Genomic DNA, 27,734 nt, shown 5'->3' on the forward strand with positions numbered 1-27,734 from the left:
CATTTAACAGCCCCTTAGCCCTAGCCCATTAGCCTGAGTCAGCTGGCACAGGGCACCAGCAGGTGTCTAATTTCAATGTAGACATAGCTAAAGAGAACAGGTTGTTCAAGACTTTCCAAGATGTGCTCAGCACCTTGAAGCTTCAGGCCAATACATAGGAGACACAATAATAGTCTCCACTCATGTCTGCAGCATCTCGGTCTATCCATGTGTGGCACGGACGGGCACTGACCTGCTATGGAAATCACTGACTCTCTCTCTTCGTTGAGTCGGGGGTTCCTGACAAAGCAGGACACTTTCTGGTTGGACTCTTCTGTTAGAACAATGGCAATCTCTGTTTGAAACAGGCCATTGGCCTCTGGGGATATTTCTTCAGAGACTGATGGCAAAAGCTGCCCCTGGAGATCTCTCCACAGCACCTCGGGCCGTGGGTACCATCCGGCTGATCGACACACCACCCGGATCCCTCCATCCTGATGTCCCGCCACAGAGATGACAGGAGCAGAGCCCAAATCTACAGAAGAAATAAATGAACTTGTGATAATCTGACAGTGCCCAGTAATGAGCCAAAAGATTTATTAGACTGTTATCAAAAGCCATTTCCTGTTAAACTAATGATTGAGTGTGAGTCCACGAGTGTGGTTGCTCAGTTAATCTGACCAGATTCATATCTGATACACAGTAAAATTAATATTAATATCAGGGCTTTTCTTTGCACAAATTTGCTTCAGTTTAGTTAAACTGGTTTAATTAATCAAGTGCAAATTCCAGTGTGGATACTCTTAAATCAAGAAAGAATTAACTCAAGCTAAATCAATATAACCCATTTCCAAACCCATTTAAGTTTCCATAGAGAGGTTTGCATTAGTTCATATGTATGTGTAAGCAGAGTCAGAATGAGCTCTCCCCTAACATCTGGTGGTGAGCTGTGGAAAAGGACTTCAGGGACTGATCTCATTTGCATGGGCACACCCACTCTGCCTAGCATGATGCTTGCCCAAATGGTTACTTTGGCTGCTGTGGGATCCCCAGTCTCTTTGTTATTGGGGCAGGAATATTAAAGGGTTGTTATCCTGGTTGAGTGAATCAAAGACAGCAGAACTGTACTTGGCATTTTCTGACCGAGGGACTCACCCTCAACTAAACAGCATTTCCTAGACAAGGGATATAGATTCCAAAGCCCAATGAGTTGAGAGGGTGGGGGTAGTTGTATTTTGGGGTTCTGACTGTGAGCATGATTGTTATCTGTTCTCTCTCTACTGTGTAACAGAGCTAATTTAGACTTAATTAAGAGAGCTGAAATCACTGATACCTAGGTCTAAGCATTAGATGTACTTTGGGTTAGGGGCTCTGATGCAAGAAGACTATCCCGTATGCACTAGCAGTGAGGTTCTAGTATTCTTGGTTCCAAAGAGGATGTAGCTAGGCTGTTCTCAGTGGTACTAGATGATAATGATAATGGTCTCAAGTTGCAGTGGGGGAGGTTTAGTTGGATATTAGGAAAGACTTTTTCACTAGGAGCGTGATGAAGCACTGGAATGGGTTACGTAGAGAGGTGGTGGAATCTCCTTCCTTAGAGGTTTTTAAGGTCAGGCTTGACAAAGCCCTGGCTGGGATGATTTAGTTGGGGATTGATCCTGCTTTGAGTAGGGGGTTGGACTAGATGACCTCCTGAGGTCCCTTCCAACCCTGATATTCTATGATTCTATGATATGTCCTTGGTGAATCGATGTTGACTGTTTCTGATCACCTTCCTCCCCTCCAAGTGCTTCAAATGCATTCCTTGAGGACTTGCTCCATGATTTTGCCAGGGACTGACGTGAGTTTAACTAGTCTGTAGTTCCCTGGGTTCTTTTTCTTCCCTTTTTTAAAGATGGGCACTATATTTGCCTTTTTCCAATTGTCCAGTACCTTCCCCAATCACCATGAGTTTTCAAATATAGTGGCCAATGGCTCTGCAATCTCATCAGCCAACTCCCTCAGCACCCTTGGATGCATTAGATCTGGACCCATAGACTTGTGCATGTCCAGCTTTTGTCAATAGCCCTTAACCTGTTTTTTCACCACTGAGGGCTGCTCACCTCCTCCCCATACTGTGTTGCCCAGGACACCAGTCTGAAGGAAATGCTGGGTTAAAGTCATGCCTCCCACACCAGATCACACTTGGACTTTTTTTAGTATTGACAAGATAAACTGAAATAAAATTATCTTAATCTGAAACAAGAATCTTGTACCTTAACCAGGTGTGAATTCAAACTGATTTCACTATAGCAGTGTCAGTGTGTATGCAGAGGGGCCCTCGGGGAGTTGGGAAATTTCACATAGACTAGCCTAGAGAGAAAAACATCCTCCCAGGAGAAACAGAGAAGGGACAGATGTCTGGAGCCTTCCCCATGGGATTCTTGCCCAGAAGAACACAGGCTACTGTATCCTTTCCCAGCAGGGGTGTGACTCACAAGGCTTTGGTCTGACAGACTCAGGGGAAATGCCCAAGAGCCACAGACAAGAACTGAAGTTAAAGGGCCTATGGTGGCAATTATATGTAAGCCCCCCATCCCATCCCCCGTGCTTCAGTGTCTGTTCCTTTTAAACAGTTCACTGCTTCCAACTAGCCAGGGACTAGCAGGTGTAGGGTCTGGGGACTTTTCCTGCAGCCACATTAGGAGAGCAGCAGTCATGAGCCAAGAAGCAGAAAGTCCCATCCTAACATTCCATCTAAATTACATCAAAACAATATAATATCAGGCTGTTAAGAAGGCGATCCTGTCCTAATAGTGCCCATCATCACCAGATAAGCAAGGAATCTCTTAAGATGTTTAAAGAAAACTTTACCTGATGGCCTTCTGTCTGGAAAGGAATAACTTATCTATAGTTGTGGGTGTGAAACCTCTACTTTGTTATTGTTTTGTCTTTATTGTCCCCACTTCTCTATTGTTTATCTGTCTGGTTTCTGTCTAGTTCTTTGATTGTTTCTGCCTGTTGCATAACTAATTTTGCAAGATTTAAATCAACTAAGGTGCTGGGGTATGATTGGTTAAAGAATTGCTTCACAGTATGTTAAGACTGGTCAAATAATTAGTTTGTAATATTTTAGTAAAATGATTAGTTAAGTTTCAGGACTCAAGTTTCACTATGTAACCTGGGGTCCAAGAAGGAACAGCAGAAGGAACAGAAGAAGAAGAAAAGACCTGGAAGAAGAAGAAAGAACTTGCCTGTAAGACACACCCCAAGATCAGAGCTGCTACAAATCCTCTGCATGACTGTGATGGGCAGCAACCAGATTCCAGACAAGACTGACCTTGCCTGGCCGACAGGGTAAGTCCACCTGCCTGATCAGGATTGGTGAGCACAGCATTGTATGCTTAGCATGTGTATTCTGCTCCGTAATTGTTAATAAATAGAGGGTGAGGATATTACTGTGTAAGGCTCTTTCGCTGGTAAAAGACCCCACAAACCCACAGAAGAGTACACCCTGAGCCCTAGGAAATGGGTAAGGGTGGGGTGTCCTAGAGTGTCCAGGTAACACGAGTGAACAAAGGAAAAGGTTTATGAACCCTTGCTGTATGTTCAGTAGGGCATCTCCAAGGGTGGGGGGGGCCAATTCCACGCCCAATATAAAGAAAAAAGGTACCAAAGTTTTCAGTTAGTTCAGCTGGACCCAGAGAGCGACAGCCACACCAGAGGGGAAGTGAAGATCTCTGCCCTAAGTGCTGATACTCACAGGTCTGCTTTTACTGACTGCAGTGAGAATATAACCCCAACGAGACAGATACCAGCCTATTCAAAAACTGGGCTCTTGCTGCTGGTTCAGCTCATGGCGGTGTGGTGATATTAATGCCAAATCAGCAGTGTAAGTTTTAAATGCAGGATTTGTGGCCTATGAACCATTTGGTACTGAAGAAATCTGTATGTTTATACTAATTTTGTTGGTGCTGTTTGTAAAGTATTTGCTGTATGGATGTAATGATAAAATTGTGTCTAGATTTGTGAGGAGTCCCAGTTAACCCTCAGATTGTCCCCTTATGAACCTAATGATTGTTTCAGTTTGGGGCAGCTTTACTCCATTGTGGTGTCTTTATTCCAAACTAGAGAAACTCAGGGTAGGAGCATCTGTTACTGTCCAAATGTTCATATTTATCTCGTGTGTTGTTATTCACAGGTGGGAGTTCTGCTGTCAGACCAGACTGAACCTGCTCACTCTCCCTGCAGTTACACGGCATTATAGCGGGTGCTTGTGTAACCAAAGTTTGGTGGGTCACGTGTACATTACACAAGGGAATGACCTTGTTGTGGTTATAAAATGAACTCTGTGTAATACCCAGTTGTGGCAGCTCAGGTTACCCACATTTAAGAGTTCTTGTGCTGTGGATGGAGCAAGTTGCTAGAAGGGTTTTAAGTAAAAGTTGATCAGAGTTATTGGCTATGATTGTGTGTCTTACAGTAGTGATTTAGGGGCCCAGGTGTGTTGGGCGCTGTACACATGGGCAGTGAGTTAACCCTGCCCCTTCCACCAGAAACCCCATGGCAGCCAAACCCCCTGCACCATAAGAGCAGACCCCCTGTCTCTTGTACCTGCTGCCCAGGGCTGTACACACATTGTAGGAAACAGTCTGTGCCCTGCAGAGTTTACAGTCTAAACGGGTAACACAGACAAAGGGTGAGAGAGGAAACAGAGACTTGCCAAAGTTCACACACAGCTCAGTAGCAAAGGTAGGACTAGAACCCCTGTCCCTTGACACTCAGTCCACTGCACGATCCACCAGGCAACCCTGCCTCTCATTTATTACTGTTCTAGCATGTGTGCATGTTCTTCATGTTCTCTACCAATCATGGGGAGCCGCTACATAATCCTGCTGTTTCCTGAGCAGGAACAAGGGACTGGTTCTCCCTTTTACGAACACAGACAAAACCTCTCACCACACACTGTGCAGCAGGGACAAAGGTTTGAATCAGAAGAAGCATGTGAAGGAGCTATGCACTGCTCAACTGATGGGCGGGGAGGCCAAACTCTTCCACTACTTTCACTTACAAAGCTAATTAGAAACATATTTGTGATCCCCTTGGGGTTTAGAGAGCACGGCCCCTTCAAACCTGTGCTGGGGCAAACAAACGGCTGGGTGTTCCAAGGGAGGAGAGTGGAGAGAGGGAGGGACAGGGTGAGTGTGTCTGTAGATCTGGACAAAAGGGCTACAGCGAGAGGCCCTCACACAATGACAGGAGCCGAACACTTGCCAAAAGCCCAGGAAGGACAGAGCAGCAGACTGGGGATGTCACAGGATGGGAGCCAGGAGGAGCACTGTGCCAGGTAGGACTCCCCTGAGAAGGACAAACTGGGCCTGGTGAGCAGGGCCTGGTGTCTTTCCAAAATGCAGAGAGCGGCTAAACTTAAACTCCTGAAACCCAAGAGGTAAAAGTAACAGCACACAGCACCCAGCCCTGCCACCTGGACTCTGCCTCCTGGGCTAGCAATAAACTCTGGGAATGGTTCAGTGAGGGTGGTTCCACAACACACAGGCATGATGGAGACTGAGTTTGGAGTCCCTGTAGTGACTGGGGGAGGGATTAATTCAAGCAGGCTGGCAAAGCTGTCACTGCGATATGAGGAGAGGTGCATGTATCTTGAGGGATCACGTATGTGCCTCATTTCAGGGCTGAGGTCTGTAGGCTGTGTCAGTAGAAGTGCACAGAGGTGTCTTCTTGCCATGCCACAGGGATTGTCAGCAGCCTGGTGTTTGCTGCACCTGACGTAAACCTCATGTTCTGGTTACAGACCTAGCTACACATGTGCCCATGCTGGTGTCTCTGGCATCTTCAGGGGTCAGGCCTCCTGCCTCTACCTGTTCTGGGGGCAGGGAATTCCTCAATTCTCCACTCTTAGACCAGGCTCTGGGCTACAGGTTCCTGTGTATCAATCACTGTTACCCTGAAGGGGCCAGACACAAGTCGAGATCAATCCCAGCTGGTGACATCAGCATGGGGAGGATCAGCTATTCTCTGGTCCCAGGTGTGCACAAAAAAGTTGTAATAACCACAACATGCCAATATTTCCTGAATTTTTAGGGGTGTTCGTGTATCTCATTAATTCCTTGCTCTAATGAACTCAGTCTTAGCCCACTAACCCTGTCCTAGACTCCACTGTGTCACAGCAAATTTCAAGACAATCTGAGTATGTTTCTGGATTTTAGAGCCCTTAGAAAAAACAGCTGTTAAACAGTGAGCTAGAATAAACCTTAACCAGAGCAGAGCTACTGTCCCACTATAATGAGACACATCAGGTGGCATCTCACAATGACCCCTCTGACTCCACTTATTACCCTGCTGAAGACATGAAAGTACCACAAGTCACTGACCTGCCACCTGCAGTTCCAATAAAGCTTCTTCATAAGAGACACTGGACTGAAAAAAACACATGTACTGCTCATCATCAGAGGGTTGGACATTGTGTATTCTCAGGGAAACTTTCCCATCAGTGATGTCATCTCTCAAGAGCTCAGTTCTGCCTTGATATTCCAGCATCTGCTCTCCGTACTGATCCTTCCCATCACGGTACAGGTGCACCACTGCAGAGTCCCGGGATCGTAACCATCCTACCTCCATGTTCTCAGCGCTCATCCTGGGGGAGAGGTAGCAGGACAGGATGGCCTCCCCACCTAGGGACGCGGTGATTGGATGGTCAGGTCCAGTCACTGTGAACTGTGCTTTGAAATGAGTCAGGGGAAAACTAAAATTAAATTGGAGAGGAACCAAGACAGACAGGAATGTAAGTGCAGCAGGAGGCGTACTGCTAACTTTGAACTGTTCAAAAATCAGGAGAAAGTCCCCCCTGCCCAAATTATGAGATTGGCTTAAAAATAAAGAGATTTTTTAAAAATCATAAAATTGGTCTCTGCCTTCTGATTTCTGAACCTTTAAAGATGACTTGGGTCACATTTGCACCAAGATAGACAGAAACATACTTTAAAACAAAATGAAAGCTGAGGTTCTCGGCTAATCACAGGCCTCCAGGAGCTGTGATTTTAAGAAACCTATCAAATAGCATGAGACTTGTGATAAAGTTCTGCAAGCTGGTAACACTGAGCGGACATCTACATTTTGAGCTGGAGCTGTAATTTCCAGTGTGTGGAGACATGCACCCACTAGCTTTGATTGAGCTAGCATGAGAAAGCATAGCCATGGTGGTGTGAGGGGGGGATGGGCTAGTTCCCCAGGTATGATCCTGCCCAAGACCAGGTACATATTCAGGGATGCTGCTCGTGCCACTGTGGCTACTCTGCCATTTATAGCATGACAGCCTGATCAGAGCTAATGCAGGTACATCCACCCCATCTGGAGACAGCAAGGAACAACATCTTACATATTAAAGGGTTCCACAGTGCTAACTAATGGCTTCATGGTGAGGGAAGGGGAGGGAGAGCTGGAAAGTTGGAGGAGGAAGAGGGGGCTACACGTTGCGAGGGATGGTGGGGCAGAGGATGTAGAAGGAATCAGGCTCAGCAGTTTTCTCTCACACTTACAGTCACTGTAAGCACCAGGGAACTGTCAAGATGCTGGGACATGGGCTGTGTCTCAGATTTCTCTGTTAACAACTACACACTGTAACCCCTTCAAAGCACAACCCCATTATCCCCATTGCACTGTAACAAAATGTACAGGCAGAGTGCTGAGGAATGACACAGCAATTGTGTGGCCTAGTGGAGAGACCACTGGACTGGAACTACTGCTGGCTCTGCCACTGGCCTGCTCGGTGATCTTGGGCAAGTCTCTTCACTGCTCTGTGCCTCTGTAAAATGGGGATAATGAATAAAGTTCCTTGAGCTCTACTGACGAAAAGTACTATATAAAAGGTAGGGTTTTGTATTATTGTCTAGCCACAGTCATGTATCAACTGCAAATCTAAGTGAGAACTACAACTGCCTAAATGACCATTAATGTCTACTACAAGGAGTCCTCTTTCTGTTCAAGAAACTCGGAAAGACACTGACAAAAATCTTTGCTTATGCAGAAGTATGGTTCCCAGAGGTATCTCAGGTCCTTCCAGAAAACAGCTCAGCAAAACTCAGGACTCGGAACATCAGCAAATGCAAAGTTAAGGTACAGGCCAGAGCTACCTTAACACTGCCCTCTCTGAGAGATGATCCAATACACACACCTCACACAGACCCACACTCTGCCTGCGCAGATAAAGCACATTACTCAGGGATCAGGGCACATGACAACTACAGCACAAACACCTTCTCCTTGCTAAGGGGAAACTTGTTTTTAGGGGAGCTGCTCTGAACAGGAGCTATCGACCCTGTTCTGTACTGAACTGCTGCCCAGAAACAGCCCCTCACTTGTCACATTTTACAAGCCCTTCATCCTCTTTAACAGCACCTTCACGCACACTCTGCATCAATGAAGGTTTTTGTCAGTGAACGTACCATGTGGCAGGAGACCAGGGTTAGGGAGGCCTGGGGAGGGGGGGAACACTCTCACACTAGCAGGAAGGGGCAGAGAGGAGGCTAGTGCTAGATTAAAGCAAGGACCATAACGGAAGTGGAGACACCAAATCCAGGGGAGAAATCCAGGCCCCACTGAAGTCAATGGGAGTTTTCACCCAGGGGTTTGTCTGGCAGGAGTCCACCAGACAGCGTTAGGAGGAGGGATATTCTGGGTGTGCGCTGAGCTGCCTGGGTGTCCAGTGGGGGTGACCCTGGAAGGGGTGACATGGTCACTTCTCTCTGTATGTGTGAGGAGCTGCAGGACAGCAAAGCTCTGTGTGAGAACAGGCAGCAAACCAAGCGAGAAGGCCGGAGCTCCTACCTGACACCAGCCTGTGAACATGTAGAGTGAGGCAGAGAGCAATGTAGCCAGGCAGAGTGGAGCTCACTGTGGAGCCAGGGGAGAACAAGGGAACCTTCCCTGTCATCATAGCTGGGTCTGGGATGAGAAGAAACAAACAAAATCAGATGTGCAGTGACTGGCACAAGGGTTAGTCCAGCCTGGTGTGCAATGCCTGGAGTTGGGAAGGGATTCTCCCTATTGCTCTAGTTTGCACTAGCTCCAAGCAGGGTCAAACATCACTGAGGTTAAAATGCCAGCAGTAGCTGGCAGCCCGTCTGCACTAGCGCTTGCTCCCTGGAGCTGCACCTGTGCTAAGATTCATGATTATTCCAGAATAAATCCATATGTGGACATTAATTTAGGAGCAAGAATGCCTTGTTTTTGTGTTAGCCCACTTCTGCTGTCCACTGGGTAAACAGGAACAATGCATTTGTCTTCTGGAATAAGAGCGTTGTATTAATGCAGCTGAAAAATAGGGTGTGTCTACACTTTCAGTTGATCCAGACTCAGACTTACTGATGCGAGTCTTTTATTGCTGTGTGGACATACCCATAGGGGCCCAAACAGCCAAAGGTGTTAACATGACCCAGTCACTGTTCAACATTAAACAGTTAAAATGGGCTTGGATTTGTTACACAGCGACCTCAGCCTGCTTAGCACCATGGCAAATGCACTATAACAAATGTTTTCAATCTTTTATTAAAGATATCGAAAAAGAAGGAAAAACAGTTAAAGCATTTGAAGTATAAAATATTAAATTAGTCTTTCATTTAACAACATCCCTGGTTTCCATTCTCTTAAGCTGGAGAGAGTTTTTAAAAGGAAAAAGCTTCTTAGTGCTGGTCTACACTACAAGCTTAGGTCGAAGTATTCAGCATTAGCATTTATAATGAGTGTGTTTACACTGCCGAGTCCCTCTTGTCGACATAAAGGATTTTAAAATCGACTCCTGTACTCCACCTGAATGAGTGGAGTAAAGCCAGAGGCAATATACGTGCCTCTAATTAAGGGGAGTGTAAACAATGTGTATTGTAATTTGGAGTTACTGACCTCCAGGTGATGATCCAGACAGCTTCAGTGAGCACTTTGAACTCCAATGCTCTTCAGCCAGGCGAGCAGGAAAAGCCGTCAGGAACTTTTGAATGTTCATTCCCTATTGGAGCAGCATGGACTGCATCCACACAGCCAACCCTTTCCATTGACCTAAAGGGGTCTTAAAATCGACTTCTGTATTCCTCCCCGATGAGGGGAGTAACGCTAAAATTGACCTTGCTGGGTCGAATTTGGGGTAGCAGGACGCAAATTGACAGTATTGGCCTCCAGGAGCTATCCCATTGTCTACACTACGAAATTAGGTTGATTTTATAGAAGTTGATTTTTAGAAACCGATTTTATACAGTCGATTGCAGATGTCCACACTAAGCTATTAAGTCGGCCGAGTGCATCCTCACTACCATGGCTAGCATTAAAGAGCGATGCACCATGAGTAGCTATCCCACAGTTCCCTAAGTCTTCGCTGCCCATTGGATTTATAATAGAATCATAGAATCATAGAATGTCAGAGTTGGAAGGGAACTCAGGAGATCATCTAGTCCAACTCCCTGCTCAAGGCAGGACCAATTCCCAACTAAATCATCCCAGCCAGGGCTTTGTTAAGCCTGACCTTAAAAACCTCTAAAGATGGAGATTCCTCCACCTCCCTAAGTAACCCATTCCCGTGCTTCACCACTCTCTGACTGAAAAAGTATTTCCTAACATCCAACCTAAACCTCCCACACTGCAACTTGAGACCATTACTTCTTGTTCTGTCATCAGGTACCACTGAGAACAGTCTAGATCCATCCTCTTTGGAACCTCCTTTCAGGTAGTTGAAAGCAGCTATCAAATCCCCCCTCAGTCTTCTCATCTGTAGACTAAATAATCCCAGTCCCTTCAACCTCTCCTCATAAGTCATATGCTCCAGCCCCCTAATCATTTTTGTTGCCCTTCGCTGGACTCTTTCCAATTTTTCCACATCCTTCTTGTAGTGTGGGGCCCAAAACTGGACACCGTACTCCAGATGAGGCCTCAGCAATGCCGAATAGAGGGGGATGATCACATCCCTCGATCTGCTGGCAATGCCCCTACTTATACAGCCCAAAATGTCGTTAACCTTCTTGGCAACAAGGGCACCCTGTTGACTCATATCCAGCTTCTCGTCCACTGTAACCCCTCAGTCCTTTTCTGCAGAACTGCTGCCTAGCCATTCGGTCCCTAGTCTGTAGCAGTGCATGAGATTCTTTCATCCTAAGTGCAGGACTCTGCACTTATTTTTGTTGAACCTCATCAGATTTCTTTTAGCCCAATCCTCTAATTTGTCTAAGTCCCTCTGTATCCTATCCCTACCCTCCAGCATATCTACCACTCCTCCCAGTTTAGTGTCATCTGCAAACTTGCTGAGAATGCAGTCCATGCCATCCTCCAGATCATTAATGAAGATACTGAACAAAACTGGTCCCAGGATCGACCCTTGGGGCACTCTGCTTGAAACTGGCTGCCAACTAGACGTGGAGCCATTGATCACTACCCTTTGAGCTCAACGATCTAGCCAGCTTTCTATCCACCTTATAGTCCATTCATCCAGCCCACACTTCTTTAACTTGCTGGTAAGAATTCTGGGTTAAGCTCCCAATGCCTGATGGGGCAAAAACATTGTCGAGTGTGGTTTTGGGTACATGTCATCAGGCCCTCCTCCCTTCCTTCATGCAAGCAATGGCAGACAATCATTTTGTGCCTTTTTTCTTGGGGTACCATAGCACACCATATCACGGCAAGCATGGAGCCCGCTCAGCTCACCTTCACTATATGTCTCCTGGGTGCTGCTGGCAGACACAGTACTGCATTGCTAAATAGAAGCAGCTCCTTGCCTTCGCAGCAGATGTTGCAGTAGGACTGATAGCCATCGTACATCTCCTGGGTGCTCCTGGAAGACCTTGGTGAGGTCGATCGGGGCGCCTGGACAGACATGGCTATCCTCCTGTTAGAGCATAGAATGGAAGCCAGAGACTCCAGGTCATTCTCTTCTTTAAGTTTTGTCTCATGGTGATTCAGTCCTGCCTGGAATATCATGCGAGCTAGAGGCTTCTGCCTCAGGCTGCTCTCCCAGCCGGCAGTACCGTGCAGTTGGACCTACTCCAGCCTACCCCTTGCTCCATGGCTCATGAATCCTGGACAGTAGTAAGATGCAGTTCAACTATAGGCTGAGCAAGTGCATAATGGTGGTAGAATGTGCATTTGGACGTTTAAAAGCTCACTGGTGCGGTTTGCTGACGAGTTCAGACCTCAGCGCAACCAACAGTCCCATTTTTACTGCTGCTTGCAGTGTGCTCCATAATATCTGTGAGATTACAGGGGAGACATTTATGGTGAGGTGGGAGGTTGAGGCAAATTGCCTGGCGTCCAATTTTGAGCAGCCAGACACCAGGGCGATTAGAAGAGCACAGTAAGGCTCACTGTGCATCAGAGAAGCTTTGAAAACCAGTTTCATGACTGGCCAGGCTTCAGTGTGACAGTTGTGTGTGTTTCTCCTTGATGCAAACCCGCCTCCTTTGTTGATTTTAATTCCCTGTAAACCAACCACCGTCCCCCCTTCAAAATAAAATAACTATTGTTTTGAAATCATGCATTCTTTCTTTCTTAATTAAAAAAAAGAGATAATGGACAACGTAGTCTGGGTGCGGTGGGGGAGGAGGGAAGGACAAGGCCACATTGCTTATTGTAGCAACACTAAAAATCAAACTGTTTGAATGACAGCCTTCTGTTGTTTGGGCCATCCTCTGAAGTGGAGTGGCTGGGTGCTCGGAGCCTCCCTTCTTGTGTTGGGGGGGCTGTGTGTGTGTGTGTAAAACCAGCTAACAAGGCTGGCCAACATACCAGTCATGTGCTGCCCCCACTAAGAGGAAACCAACCCATTATCTCATCTGTCACATTTCTCATAGGAACTAACAGGGCTTGAATTACATTTTTGCATGAAACTGGGGCAAATTTAAAATTAGGATCAGGACCAACTGTGCCCCCAAAAGACCAGGCCAAAATTCCAAACTGGACCCAACCCACATCCCTCTCCAGACCAAACTGGACCTGACCCTTCCTAAACCAGGGGTGCTGGTGATGGGGGGGATGGGGCAGGGTGAACTAGGGGAGGTCCAGTCTCCCCCATGGGTGCTGATCAGGGGAGGATGGGGCAGGGGGTGGTGCTAGGGGGGATGAGTGGTGCTAGGGGGGATGAGTCAGGGGGAACTGGGTCTCCCCCAGGGGGTTGATGGGGGTGATGGGGGAGAGGAAACAGAGTCTTTCCCAGGGGTGCTGGTGGTGGTGATGGTGCAGGGGGAACTGAGTCTCCCCCGGGGTACTGGTGGGGGTAATTCTTGCCAGCAAGTTAAAGAAGTATGGGGTAGATGAATGGACTATAAGGTGGATAGAAAGCTGGCTAGATTATCGGGCTCAACGGGTAGTGATCAACGGCTCCATGTCTAGTGCGCAGCCGGTATCAAGCGGAGTGCCTCAAGGGTCAGTCCTGGGGCTGGTTTTGTTCAATATCTTCATTAATGATTGGGAGGATGGTGTGGACTGCACTCTCAGCAAGTTTGCAGATGACACTAAACTGGGAGGAGTGGTAGATATGCTGGAGGGTAGGGATAGGATACAGAGGGACTTAGACAAATTAGAGGATTGGGCTAAAAGAAAATCTTCTGATGAGGTTCAACAAAAATAAGTGCAGAGTCCTGCACTTAGGATGAAAGATCTCATGCACTGCTACAGACTAGGGACCAGAATGGCTAGGCAGCAGTTCTGCAGAAAAGGACTGAGGGTTACAGTGGACGAGAACTGGATATGAGTCAACAGGGTGCCCTTGTTGCCAAGAAGGTTAACGACATTTGGGCTGTATAAGTAGGGGCATGCCAGCAGATCGAGGGATGTGATCATCCCCCCTATTCGGCATTGCTGAGGCCTCATCTGGAGTACGGTGTCCAGTTTTGGCCCCACACTACAAGAAGGATGTGGAAAAATTGGAAAGAGTCCAGCGAAGGGCAACAAAAATGATTAGGGGCTGGAGCATATGACTATGAGGAGAGGTTGAAGGGACTGGGATATTTTAGTCTACAGATGAGAAGACTGAGGGGGATTTGATAGCTGCTTTCAACTACCTGAAAGGAGGTTCCAAAGAGAATGGATCTAGACTGTTCTCAGTGGTACCTGATGACAGAACAAGAAGTAATGTCTCAAGTTGCAGTGTGAAGGTTTAGGTTGGATGTTAGGAAATACTTTTTTCAGTCAGAGATCTGATGAGGTTCAACAAAAATAAGTGCAGAGTCCTGCACTTAGGATGAAAGATCTCATGCACTACTACAGACTAGGGACCAGAATGGCTAGGCAGCAGTTCTGCAGAAAAGGACTGAGGGTTACAGTGGACGAGAACTGGATATGAGTCAACAGGGTGCCCTTGTTGCCAAGAAGGTTAACGACATTTGGGCTGTATAAGTAGGGGCATGCCAGCAGATCGAGGGATGTGATCATCCCCCCTATTCGGCATTGCTGAGGCCTCATCTGGAGTACGGTGTCCAGTTTTGGCCCCACACTACAAGAAGGATGTGGAAAAATTGGAAAGAGTCCAGCGAAGGGCAACAAAAATGATTAGGGGCTGGAGCATATGACTATGAGGAGAGGTTGAAGGGACTGGGATATTTTAGTCTACAGATGAGAAGACTGAGGGGGATTTGATAGCTGCTTTCAACTACCTGAAAGGAGGTTCCAAAGAGAATGGATCTAGACTGTTCTCAGTGGTACCTGATGACAGAACAAGAAGTAATGTCTCAAGTTGCAGTGTGGAAGGTTTAGGTTGGATGTTAGGAAATACTTTTTTCAGTCAGAGATAGACAGCTGCGATCCACAGGGCCCTGGGCTGGAACCCGGAGTAGAGGGCAGGCCTGAGTTCCCCTCAAACCTCCCAATTCCTGATCAGACACAGGAGGAGCTGACCCAGACTGTGGGTTCCACAAGAGGGGAAGATCACTGAGGTGAACAAATCTACCAATAAGCACAGGACCCACCAAGGTAGAGGAGGAACTTTGTCACACCACTTTGTCACATCTCGTTCCCCTTTGACATCAGACTGAGTGAGATCTCTTCAACCAGTGACTTGGGAATGTTCATATCTCCTGCTACTTTGGGACTCAGATGCCTTCCAAGTTCAGGTAAGACCACAGAAGTTTTCCATGCAGGCCAAAACCAAATTCCCATCCACTTGGTCGCTTTTCTACCAGGCAATTTCAAGATTCTTAGAGCACAGACTTTCATTACACAAACAGACTGTTTTCATAACACAGTTCTGAGCAGTTTCACACCCTCCCTTGGATCTTATCTTTTGGATGATGCTAGCAGGGTGCACATGGGGAGTTTTCATGGGCCTCCTGCCACCCCAGTACCTGAGGGTTGAAACCAAGATGGGAACCTGCCACTACCCCCTTCCAGTCATCTTCCAGGGAGTAAGGAGGGCCATGAACCCCCCTTCCTACATACGTCAGCTGACTTGGCCACAACCTTGGGGTGTCTTTACCCCTTGGTTGGAGTAGGGAGTGACTGTCTGAGTATTTGGGAGGATTGGAGTGGGGAAAATGCTCAGAGGCAGAAAAATATGCACCTGGAAACTGTTATTGCAAACATTTAGGCACCAAGTGATTATAGGCACTGCAGGGTTTATCCACAGACGAGTAGGGTTTTGTGAATCCCAGTGTGTCCTGATTCTGGGATTTTTTGTAGGTGCTGGGATAAACTCAGGACAGACAGCTGCAAGGGAGGGGTAGAAATCAGTCTCAGAGTGTTAAAAGGCCCTCCTCCCTATCAACTGGGGGTAACTACGGGTCAATCAGGTTCAGCTGAGAAGGGGTTACCAAGGTATCAATTAGAATAGGCTGAGAGGGCGGTACCTGAGGTTAATTAGGATCAGCTGATCCCAACTAAGGGCTGCCTGAGACCTTTCTAACCCTCCCCTGGGAGAAAGGGGGGGGGATTGAAGAGAGAGAAGGAGCCCTGCTGCCAGGAAGTAAGGAGCACCAAGACAGTGAGCCTCACCAGAAGGAGAGGTACTATTCTCTCCCACAAGGGAGAAAAGTACTCTAAAAAGGATTGGTGGATAAAAGGGAAAGACTTCCCCTGTGTCCCAAGGGGGCCACATTACCCAAGCCTGTCTCACCAGAGCTAAAAGCAGTGGAGGCTGGGAAGACCGAGAAGGTGCCTTGCCACAGTACCTAAAGTGATAGGAACCTAAGTCCTCTTATGAATCCATCCAGTGGTAAGGAAGGGGAGCCGCACACGGCCAATAACATCACTTAAGGAAGCAATTCACTAACTACAGCTCACATCAGGCAGCAAAACAGCAAGAGCAAATGAGCTCTACTGCATGGCCCCAGGCTCTGCTAAAGCCCAGTGAACCAGCAAAGGGGAAAACCTTCCCTCAATCTTCAGGCTGGAAACTCCATTGGGTAGATACTCTGCCTCATTGTGTGACTAGAATGGACTAAACACACTGTGGTGTTACCAAAACCAAACAGTTACTGATCACCATGTGTGTGTGTTTCTGCAGCCAAATTTACACTTGAAGTATAGGAGCAGCAGTTTACCCCTGACAAACCTGGGAGAGGGGCCTGTGACACTGACAGCTCATCTGAGTGTGTGTGTGGATGAGGAAATATCAAGCTAGTCTGTAGTTCCAGCGCTGGAAGATCCCTTACCTGCTGAGTCCTGTAGGGACACTTCCTCCAAGCAGCTTCAAGGTCCTGCAAAGCTCTCAGTTTTTCTAGCATCCATGAGTTTGCACTTCCTGTGAAACCTCCCTTTGCTGAGGTGGTTTCACCCATTCAACACAGGTGTCGCAGCCAGGGAGTTTCACTCTGTCCTGTTCATTAATTTACTGCATTTGTAACTGAATGGAATCGCTGCCTGGTTTCTGCTGCTCCCACCAGCTACAGAAATGAAAGTAACTCAGTAGCTGGGAAGTTATCGAAACAGGAATCCTTGTCACATGCTGAGTAAACTACAAGGATCAAAGTTCTCTTAAAGAAACATCCCCAGCAGTGCCAGTGAGTGACAGATTTGGAGCCAACCTACTCACTTTGGCAGGTGACTCTCTGCTCTGGCCTGCTTCTTCCTGCTTTCTGAGAATCAGTAACATAAAAAGCAAATTGCATGTAAAACCTCCATCCTCCAAGGTTTCCATCTCCTGGGGGTGAGGGAAAGAAAGCCTGACATTTTCCTGATTGTGAGGGGTATGGCAGGGCAAGGAGCTGCACAGACTCTCAACTAAATACTTGGGGTAATTGAAGAGTTTTCTTGTGCAACCAAAATACAACAGATTATCCGAGCCCCAGGCCATTGGCCCTTCATGCAGCTGCACAGTCTGGGACACTGCTGGTCTGGCAGGGCCTCTGGGGGTGAGAGTTCTCTCACACTCCGTGTCCAGGGGATGCCTGGCCTGTCTGCTGAGACTTCCAGAAAGCACCTGCACCAGCACTAGTCATGATGGTGGACACCAGTTCCCTAGGTAGACTAAGCTCCACTGATTAACTGTGCTGAGTCACTGACCATTTATAATGAAGGGCTGTGTTATCGCAGGCAAGGGCAACTGAACCCATTCAAACTATCCCAAAGCAAAAGAAGGACAGGAAGACTAGTAAGAAGGTACTTGGCACTCCTCTGCCAAAGGTTTCTTGGGAAGGCTGCTCTGTTTCTTCCCCCATGATAGAAAACTTTGCCACACCAATTGGCAAATACTACTGCAGGCATCATAGCAGTACATAGGCAAGCAGCATATGGATCCGGCCTCCAGCTGCACGCACAAAGGAGCTTCACCCTTGCATCCTCAGTTACTGTCATGAGTGAAATAAGCTACTGGAAAACAGTGCCAGTATTCAAACAGAGTCTTGTATTGATACGTCTCTGAAACCCCCTACCCTTTGTCTTATCTTACCCGTCCCCCTGGGGCCAAACTCATCATGCCTGGGGCTTCCACTGTGCCATGCGCCAGCCAAGGGAAAGTGATAAAATTGTGTTCTTAGCTCATTTGGATCAAGGGTGAGAATTCACTCACAATAATGCCTCTGTGTCTTGTTTCTTTAGCATATGTACATGTGTCCTTGAGGTCGCCTCCTGCTCACCAGCTGAGCGGCTCCATCTGATAAGGATACAAAACAAGAAAAGTAAGGAAATGATGTTCCAGGAGGTGCTGCAATTCTCAGGTGCTTCGGACTGTAAACAGAAAGCTTGGGGAGCAGCTGTCAATGAAAAACTGTGAATGGATAGTCAAGATAGGAAACAGGCAGGAGCACAGAAGGAAACTTCTCCCTCTCAGTATCACAAATGTTATGCAGAGCACACAGGTGCTATGACAATGGGAATATTTTTCTCACTAAAGTCTTACCTGCCAAAAAGGCAGTGGCAGTGCCTCTTTAAGCGACCAAAGACACATTCAACAGTCATTCTGCACCTGCTGTGCCTGTTGTTGAAGCACTCATTGCTGCAGACTTCAAAGTTGCCATTGTAAGGCTTCATGAGCCGCAGGAGTAGGCTGGGTCTCCAAGGTTCACTGTTGGCATTTCCATATCACCAATGGAAATCTTCTGGTCTGGAAAGAAAGTCCCTGTTTGCAGCTTTCTGTACTGGCCAATGCTCCTGAAGATGCATGTTTCATGCCCCTTCCCAGATCAGCCTGCACTGATGTTGATGAAACTATCATACCTCAAGGGCCCCTTTCCTCAGGGGGCCCCCTGGGGGAGGCAGATCAGCATTGTATATGCATTATATATTGTATATTGCTAACTCTGTTGCAAGCATTGCAGGGCATTTTGGGAAGGGTCAAAGGTGTGCGTGTGAAGTGGAAAGTTTCTTTGCAGGCTGCAAGAGACCAAAGGGAAAGGAGGAAGAGAGCAGAAAATGAGGTAACTCAACACTGCAGCTAGCAAGCTCAGCCCGAAGATAAAGAACTGACTCCAGCCCAAGGCCATTGCGTACACTCTGCTACCTGCCAAGTCCACCCCCCTCCACCAGCCGTGAGAAAGGAGAATTGTTGTACAAAATGCAGGGGATGCAAAAAAAAGCAAAACAGAAGGCCAGCAAGGGAAAAATACGACTGTCTCATGGCTCTGAAACTGATTTGTTCTGGGGAAAGCTGAAAACGCCACAAAAGGCTGGTTTTAACTGGTACACAGAGCAAGGAGAACAAAGGTCTCTAAAGAAGACACCCCAAAGAGACCCCACAACTTAAAACTCTCCTGAGAGCTGGAGTAATTCGGAGATCACAGTGAACCCTCAATGACCTGTGCACACAGAACAAAACTCCCGTCCACCCTTCACCCTCTTTTTCTTATGTTACACCCAGGCCTGCCAGCCTAGGGTAGTGAGTGTGTGAGTATGAAAGTAGGTTAGGACTCAGGGCACTAATGCTTTCTTCCTTCCTCTGAGTGATGTAAAAAGCACCCATCACTCTCCCCTGTTACTCTATTATTTTATCAATAAAGATTTAAAATTTAAACACTTGGTATGTTTCATCATCTCCTCCCCAAACAATCCTGCTGCTTCAGCCTGATCACCTAACACCTCAGGCAAATTGGTAACAAAAATCTGTCACAGTTTTGGTGGAGAACTGCGGAGGAGGGGAGCCCTGCGGAGTGCACCAACTGCTTTACCCTTGGTATTTCATGTTTGCTCTGTCCAGCCCTTTTGGTATTACATGTTAAGGATTTTATGATTAAAGGTGTGCCCACTCTCAGCTGTCGTAGGTCTGAGAACAAGAGAGAGGTTCTTTTTATTTTTGTTTTTGTTTTTTGTTTTTTTTTTCACTTCTCGGCTCTATGAGCTAAGAGGTGAAAACATTATCTAAAAGTTGCAGAGAATCCTGTGGCACCTTATAGACTAACAGACGTTTTGGAGCGTGAGCTTTCGTGGGTGAATACCCACTTCGTCAGACACAGGTCTGCGTCTGACGAGGTGGGTATTCATCCACGAAAGCTCACGCTCCAAAACGTCTGTTAGTCTATAAGGTGCCACAGGATTCTCTGCTGCTTTTACAGATTCAGACTAACACGGCTACCCCTCTGATACTATCTAAAAGTTGTTTCCTCTGGCAGGGACAGGGTGCAGGTGGGTATACTCCCGGTTGTAGAAGTCTAGGGTAGTAGCAGGAGGACTCAGGGAATCTCGCTCCAGCCATATAATCCTTGGTGCACACTCCTTCAGTTGTAGTATGGCTGAGTTGAAAAGAACATAGAGTGTTTTGCTCTGCCCAGGAAAGGTTTTGGTGTATGAATCCTCGGTGGTATTGGACCAAGTAATATGGAGAGAGTCTTAGCGTTTCTCCCTCTGGCCCAGGGAGGTGAACGTTGGTGCCGACACGGGCTACATAAAAACTCAAGTAATTAAAAAATCTTAAGAGCTGTACTAAGGGATTGTAACAACATGTTCAAAACCAGAAGGGTACAGCTGCAGACATGGGACTCCCGCAGTCATGGGCGACGGCATCAACGAGGGGTTCAACGCCAGACGTACAGGCATTAGAGAGTGCAAACACGATGGTCCGGCTGCCCGGTCAGCTGGCATCATGGGAGGCATGTGGACTTGATGCCCAAGCCACGGGAGAGGCAGCAAAGAGGGATTGGACCCTGCTGCTTCTTTCAAAGTTGGGTGAGAACCTCTCCTAGCTGGAGAGGGCTCTCACCAAGGTGGGATACAATCCCTGGGGTTCTGTGGCAGAGCTTCAGAAAAAAGTGCAGACTTTGCAGGATTTGTTAGACCTGTATGCCGAGTATGAAAAGCAAAAGGGCAAAAACCTAGGGGCAGCTGTGAGATTAGTTTGAACTGTAGTGGCCTTGTGGTATCAAATGTTGTCAGAACAAAAAGAGAATTTGGGGAGAAGGGACAAGGTGTGTACCCGACAGTTAGTGGAAACTGACTAACTAAAAGCATGAAATACTAACCAGGCAGCAACCCAGGCCTACGCCCAGGACAAGTTGCAGGCCTTAAGACATGACTTTCAGGTGGAAAAAGTGAAACACACCCGCCTGAAAGCACTTGCTAAGCAAGTACCGGTCCTTCAGGAACTCATTAAAAACTTGACCTTCCATGCCCAGCATATGCCACAACGGCAGTGTGCTCGCCATAAAAAGAAAATTAAGCAGTTAAAACGTCAGTTGACTGTGCATTCGGTCCAGGTGGCAAGCCTTACAGGGGATGATTTGGGTAACCTGTGTTAGGGCTTTAATTTCTCCCTTTGTAAGGATCCTCAATTTTGGGTGGAACCCTGTTGCATCCCTATAGCAGCGCTCATTAAGACCGAGGAGAGGCCCAGCGGGTGAGGGGGGAGAAGGTCGTATGTATGGCACCCCCAACTACAAGAAGAGCTCCCCGTGGGGGTGATTCTAAAGACGAAAGGGCCCAGGAGGGGTGGGGGCTAATTAAGGAGCCCGCCTGTGCCTATGGAAAGGGACGGTGCAGCAAAAAAATCGGGCCCAGACAAGCAGGCAGGCAGCAGATAAAATATTGAAAAATGGGTTGAAAGCCTTAAGGGCATAGTGACAAAAGTAAAGAAAGCAGTAAGTACAGGCACAGGAAATTCAGATTCCTGAAATAGTACTTGAAATGGTAAAATCTAAGTTAATAAAGGTGTAATTTTAAAAAATAAGCAAGTAATTTTTTTAAAAAAGTAAAAAGTTAACTCTGCAGAGGCTGAAGGGAATTAAGCAGTTAAGCATGGTAACAGTGTTAAAAAGGAAAAGTGTTATAAAAAATTTCTTGGTTTCTTTACAGTCATTCTAAAAAAAAAAGGTCCCTTTTCAAAAAAAAAAAATGTCTGTAAATAATCCAAGCAAAGAGACTATCTAATTAAAATCATTTAACTATAAACAATGTAGTCAAATTTGCTAAAAAAAATATAAGGGGGGATCTATTAAAACATAACTGTCCCAAATGTATAAAAAAAAATGTAAGCAAAAGTTAAAAGTAAACAGTAATCAAAACTCTGGTGAAAGTTGAATGTGTCCCTTGTAAAGCAGAGTCTCTAAACTGCTAATGGTTTTAAATCCAAAAGCAAGTCAAAAAGAGTCTGTGTTAATGTAAATTACCTAACTAATAAAAGATAAAAGCCATTAAAACCTGGCCTGCCTATAAAACAAACACAAAAAAAATATGGGGATAGTTCCTCTGTTTTGCCTGCAATCAGCAAGAGTATTTGTAAATATATATATATATAATCTGCTACCCCCAAAGGGGTAAAAATATGTTTTTCTTGTCTTTTTCAAAACAACAAAAAAAGCTAATACCAGCTAAAAAGCAACTCAAAAACCCACAAATTTACTGTCACAATAAAAATTATGTTTTGTGTTCTATGTTTTGTCTTGTTTCGTTTGTCTTGTTCACAGGCAGTTCCAGGCCCCAGCACGCCAAGCGCGTGCTTGGGGCGGCAAGCCACTGGGGGCGCTCTGCCGGTCACCGCGAAGGCGGCAGGCAGGTTTCCTTCAGCGGCATGCCTGCAGATGGTCCGCTGGTCCCGCAGCTTCGGCGGACCTGCCGCAGGCGTACTGCTGAATCCGCAGGACCGGGGACCTCCTGCAGGCAAGCCACCAAAGGCAGCCTGCCTGCCGTGCTTGGGGCGGCAAAATACCTAGGGCCGCCCCTGGTCTTGTTGCTAGCACTGTTGTGTATCAAATGCTGTAATAAAAACCTCCCCAGGTGGCAAACACCATACTAAAACAATTGGTTTTAAAGCAAAAATCATAAATATTGTAAAACTAAAGGTAATTAAGAATAAATTAAGCTCTCTGTCCCAGCTACAAAACAACCTATTACAAAAACAAATAAAAATAAAAAATCATACTGCTATAGCTCCTAAATGTACTAAAATGCAAATACATGCTTTGTTCACCTTAAAACACAAAATGTTTTGGGTAATATCAGGAAACACTAAAGTTTTAATATACTTGCTGAAGCAAAAACAAAAAAAATCACTGTTTAATATCTATCAATACAAATAAATGCAGTATGTTTCTAGCGTAATAAGGCCAACCCTTTGAATTAAAAAAATTGTTGTTAAAAACACACAGCAACAAGCAAGGATATGGAAAGTTAGCCCACTCCTCATATGGCACATAAAATCTTTCTGGCTACCCCAGACCTCAAGCCAGTGGGCTAACAAAATAAAAAAAAGAAAGGAAAAACTTTTGAACACCAAAGGTTGTACCAAGTAAACTCCTCAAAAGTGGGTGTGCTTGTCCTCGCCTGTTGCTCCAAAGCCCTGTAGTAAAGACATTTCACTAAAATCCTATGTGTAAAATAAATTAAATAATAAAACCAAAGTATGGTATAATGGTCAATGTGTATGTGTTAATTCCTAAAAAACAAAAGTTTTTTTACAAAAAGTGTTAGGACCCAGCTAGTAAATAAATTTAAACGTGATATAAGTACTGTGTTTACCAATAATCACTTTTACTGTTTGCCACAACCAAAAAGTCTCAGCTTTGCCCAGTGGAGGGAGGAACTATGTAAAAACCCACAAAGCCATAAAAGACGCTTTAAACAAAAAAAGGCCAAGCATAAAAAATTTGTCTTTAAAAACATACAAAAATGGCAAATTAAAAACACAGTAATGTTGCAAAAGGTGGGGAAGGCAATGCACACTCTAAATGCTAAGTGGGTGGGTCCATACTCCATCATAAACTGCATCTCCCTGGTAGTGTACCAGCTTCAAATGGACACATGCCAATCAGCTCAAAACATATTGTGACAGACCCAGGCCAGTTGGGAACAGCAGAGTAATCAAAGAGAGATATACTGGCCACTGGATAAGCAGTTTTCTGTTCCCTGAGTGACTAGAGCAGGGGCTGCTCCAGGCTAATGAGAACACCTGACTCGAATTAACCTGCTAAGAGTCAGGTGAGGCTGTTAAGCACCTGATGCTATAAAAGGTCCCTCTGATGCTATAAAAGGGCTCACTCCAGTCATGCCAGGGGGAGCAAGAGGAGAGGAAGTGTGTGCAAGGAACTGGGAGCATGAGGCACAAGAAGCTGTGAGTAGGCATAGTGCTGGAGGACTGAAAAGTACAAGTGTTATCAGACATCAGGGAGAAGGTCCAGTGGTGTGGACAAAGAAGGTGCTTGGAGGAGGCCAAGGGGAAGTAGCCCAGGGAGTTTTAGCTGTCGGGCAACTATACCAGGAGGCGCTCTAGACAGCTGCAGTCCCCAGGGCCCTGGGCTGGAACCCGGAGTAGAGTGCAGGCCCAGGTTCCCCCAAAACCTCCCAACTCCTGATCAGACACAGGAGAAATTGACCTGGACTGTGGCCTCTACCAGAAGGGAAGGTCTCTGGGCTGTTTCTCGACCCACAGGGTGAATCTGTGAGGCGAGCAAATCCGCCAATAAGTGTACAACTCACTAAGGTAGAGGAGGAACTTTGTCACAATATGCTTCTCCCTTGGTTTCTGATCACAGCATTGTGGGCCTTGGTTGTAAACCAGCCATCTGCCTGGACCATCCGAGTTTCCAGCTGTCTGTAAAATTATCTAAATAATCATATTAAAAAAAAAAAAGGCTTCCAAAGTCTCTCCCTAGCTCCAGTGGCAAAAGGGTTCCAAGCCACAATGTGGTGGAAGGCTAAAGGAGGGGTGCCTTAAAAACAGTGCATAGTCCAAATAAACACAGCAGTGCCACAGCAAATTACCTGGTGAGTGGCCCCAAACCTCCCCTAAATCCCATAAAAACAAACCTTATTCCTCTTGTGGTGGCTTGGAGTGGAAGTAAAATAAAAAGCCCTTTGGCAAGCAATAGCAATCACTAATCTCAAAATGTAATATTGTTGTTATAACCTCCTAAATCAGGCAAACAACATCCATAACACAAGCCAAAAAGGGCTGTAACAAAACTTCTAATAATTTTAAAAGTTTTTAATCTGTGCCTCAGTCTCCCCAATAGGTGCATTTTCCCCCTCTTGCTTTGTTAACAAAACAAGGCAGTAATAGCAAAAGCCCCAAAACACCCTAAGCAAAAGTGGTAAAACCACTCTTGCTGCTTCGGGCCTGCAAAATTTGTTGATGTAATACAATGGTATGTATGGTGGCACATATCTACAAAAATCCTGGGGTGTCCAACACTTTTGTCCTCCTTTGTTAATTTTACCAGTATTCAAAATTGGCCACGATAACAAAAAAAAAAAAAAAAAAAAAAAAAAATCACTTATCCATTTGGTGGGGTGTGGGCGGGAATTGTAGTTTAGAATCCTAAAAATGTGGCATCATGTATTATCTAAAAGTGGGTGGTCCATCACAGTGTGTAAAAAGTGGCTCTCCCCCACCCCCGAATAACATGGCTAAGCGGTATGTGCTAACTACATCTTCTATCAGCACATATAAATTGCAAAGGGCAACACTTGGCAGCAAATCCTAAACAACCTAGATGCACAAAACAAAACTCCCATCCATCCTTCCCCCTCTTTTTCTTATGTTACACCCAGGCCTGGCCAGCCTCAGGCAGTAAATGTATAAGTATAAAAGGGGTTAGGGCTCGGGGCACTAACGCTTTCTTCCTTCCTCTAAGAGACGTAAAAAACATCCATCACTCTCCGCTGTTACTTTATTATTTTATCAATAAAACTTTAAAATTTAAACACTTAATGTGTTTTGTCATCTGCTCCCCAAACAGTCCTGTGGCTTCAGCCTAATCACCTAATGCCTCAGGCAAATTGGTAACAAAAATCTGTCACAAAACAACCCTGGTAATCCATCAGCGCTTGCAATACCATAGAGAAGTACCCTTTTATGTTGATGTACTCCATCGCAAGGTGGTCTAGGGCCAAAATGGGGATATGTGTTCAATCCACCACAATCACGGAATCTCATTGCTGCAAAACCATCCACTATTTCATGTAAATTACCCAGAGTCACAGTCCTTTGTAGTGGGAGATGATTAAAGTTTGGGGGTGGTGATTAACAAGCAGACAAGCAGGAGGTGATTAAATTGCATCATTGCAACCCCCACACTGGACTTCCCAATTCCAAACTGATTTGCGACTGATCGGTAGCAGCCTGGAGTTGCCAGCTTCCACACAGTGAATGTCACTCCCTTCTCCACTATTAGAGCATCACCCATTTTGGTGTCCTTTCTCTGCAGGGCAGGGGCAAGCAGAGATGGTGGAACAAAATGGATAATGGGGATGCTGAGAGTCATTGAACCAAACTGTAAACCCTCCATATGATGGAAGCCACTTCAAGTCAGGGGCTCCTGTCGCACCCCCAGCATCTCTGGTATCAGCACCTTTCCAGACGTCAGCTCCAGTTATTGGAATTCATTGAGATTCATCAGACCCCCTGCTCTCAGAAATCTCCTTCCATGTAGGTCCCAACAGCCCACAACTTTGAAAACTGCCACTGAGCACTCCCTGGCCATCTACTCTTTGTTTTATCCTCAACAATGGAAAATTAACATTACTAAAACATCAGAGTCACCTAAGTGAACAAATAGCAGGCACGTGGGTTTGCACGTTCCAGGCTCAGTGCATGAAGCACATTTGGGTTGTACAGCTAGAGTAATATGCATGCCCTCACACCCGTCATGCATATCCGGAATACGCGGAAGTGCCAGGCACGCGGAGCAGGTCGATGGAGCTCAAGGGACAGAATAAAAGGTCTGATGGGCCAGATGCAGCCTGCAGGCCATAGTTTGCCCACTCCTAGTCTACACTGACAACTGCGTCATTCTAACTAGGTCACCTTAAGTGCTACAACTCTCGTCAAGGTGGTTTTATTATGTTGGGGTTGCAGGAGAACATAAGAATGGCCATACTGGGTCAGACCAAAGGCCCATCTAGCCCAGTATCCTGTCTTCCAACAGTGCCCAATGCTGGTGCCCTAGAGAGAATGAACAGAACAGGTGATCATCGAGTGATCTGTCTCCTGTCGCTCATTCCTAGCTTCTGGCAAACAGAGGCTAAGGACACCATCCCTGTTCATCCTGGCTAATAGCCATTGATGGACCTATCCTCCATGAATTTATCCAGTTCTTTTTTGAATCCTGTTAAAGTCTTGGCCTTCACAACATCCTCTGGCAAGGAGTTCCACAGGTTGACTATGCATTGTTTGAAGAAATACTTCCATTTATTTGTTTTAAACTTGCTGCTTATTAATTTCATTTGGTGACCCTAATTCTTCTGCTATGAGAAGTAGTAAACAACACTTCCTTATCTACTTTCTCTACACCCAGAGCCAGCTCCAGGCACCAGCTCAGCAAGCAGGTACTTGGAACGGCCAAGGGGAAGGGGCAGCATGTCGGGCTTTTTGGCGGCAATTTGGCAGCGGGTCCCTCGGTCCCTCTCGGAGTGAAGGACCAGCCGCCAAATTGCCACTGAAGAAGAATGTGGCACAGTGGAGCAGGTGCCAATTACGATCGTGGATTATTTATTTATTTATTTGTTTATTTTGCCACTTGGGGTGGCAAAAACCCTGGAGCCGGCCCTGTCTACACCACTCATAATGTTATAGACCTCAATCATATCTCCCCTTACCCTTCTCTTTTCCAAGCTGAAAAGTTCCAGTCTTATTAATTTCTCCTCATAAGGAAACTGTTCCATACCCCTAATCATTTTTATTGCCCTTTTCTGAACCTTTTCCAATTCCAAAATATCTTTTTTGAGATGGGGGACTACATCTGCACATAGTATTTAAGATGTGGGTGTGTCATAAGCCAGCTTGGGTGTGAGGAGACACCCAGTAGGGTGGTGTTCTAATTGGGTGAGCATTACCTGTGTCAATGGAGTGGTATGCCTGTTCAGTCCGTCCTGGAGTGGCTGAGAACAATGGGGCGAAGCTAGTGCACAGCTCCTTGATTTGTCGCCGCTGCAGA

General features: G+C 46.2%; 2 protein-coding genes across 3 annotated transcripts in view; both read right to left on the reverse strand.

Annotated features, from left to right (window-relative positions):
* Positions 1-24,376, reverse strand: part of LOC116838623 (butyrophilin subfamily 1 member A1-like) — a 65,424-nt gene extending 41,048 nt beyond the window's left edge. For both annotated transcript variants that reach the window (XM_075071994.1, XM_075071993.1), the window contains exons 1-7: positions 24,356-24,376; positions 24,277-24,314; positions 17,948-18,031; positions 16,593-17,015; positions 8,803-8,919; positions 6,351-6,698; positions 233-514 (exon numbers count right to left, since the gene is read on the reverse strand). In XM_075071994.1, coding sequence (XP_074928095.1) covers positions 233-514; positions 6,351-6,698; positions 8,803-8,911 — 739 coding nt within the window. In that variant the 5' untranslated portion in view covers positions 8,912-8,919; positions 16,593-17,015; positions 17,948-18,031; positions 24,277-24,314; positions 24,356-24,376. The remainder of the gene's footprint in view (positions 1-232; positions 515-6,350; positions 6,699-8,802; positions 8,920-16,592; positions 17,016-17,947; positions 18,032-24,276; positions 24,315-24,355) is intronic.
* LOC116824950 (uncharacterized) overlaps positions 1-27,734 on the reverse strand; it is a 954,865-nt gene that overhangs the window by 558,935 nt on the left and 368,196 nt on the right. The gene's annotated exons all lie outside the window — the stretch shown is intronic.

The sequence above is a fragment of the Chelonoidis abingdonii genome, chromosome 13 (assembly GCF_003597395.2).
Source record: "Chelonoidis abingdonii isolate Lonesome George chromosome 13, CheloAbing_2.0, whole genome shotgun sequence".
Classification (NCBI taxonomy): domain Eukaryota; kingdom Metazoa; phylum Chordata; order Testudines; family Testudinidae; genus Chelonoidis; species Chelonoidis abingdonii.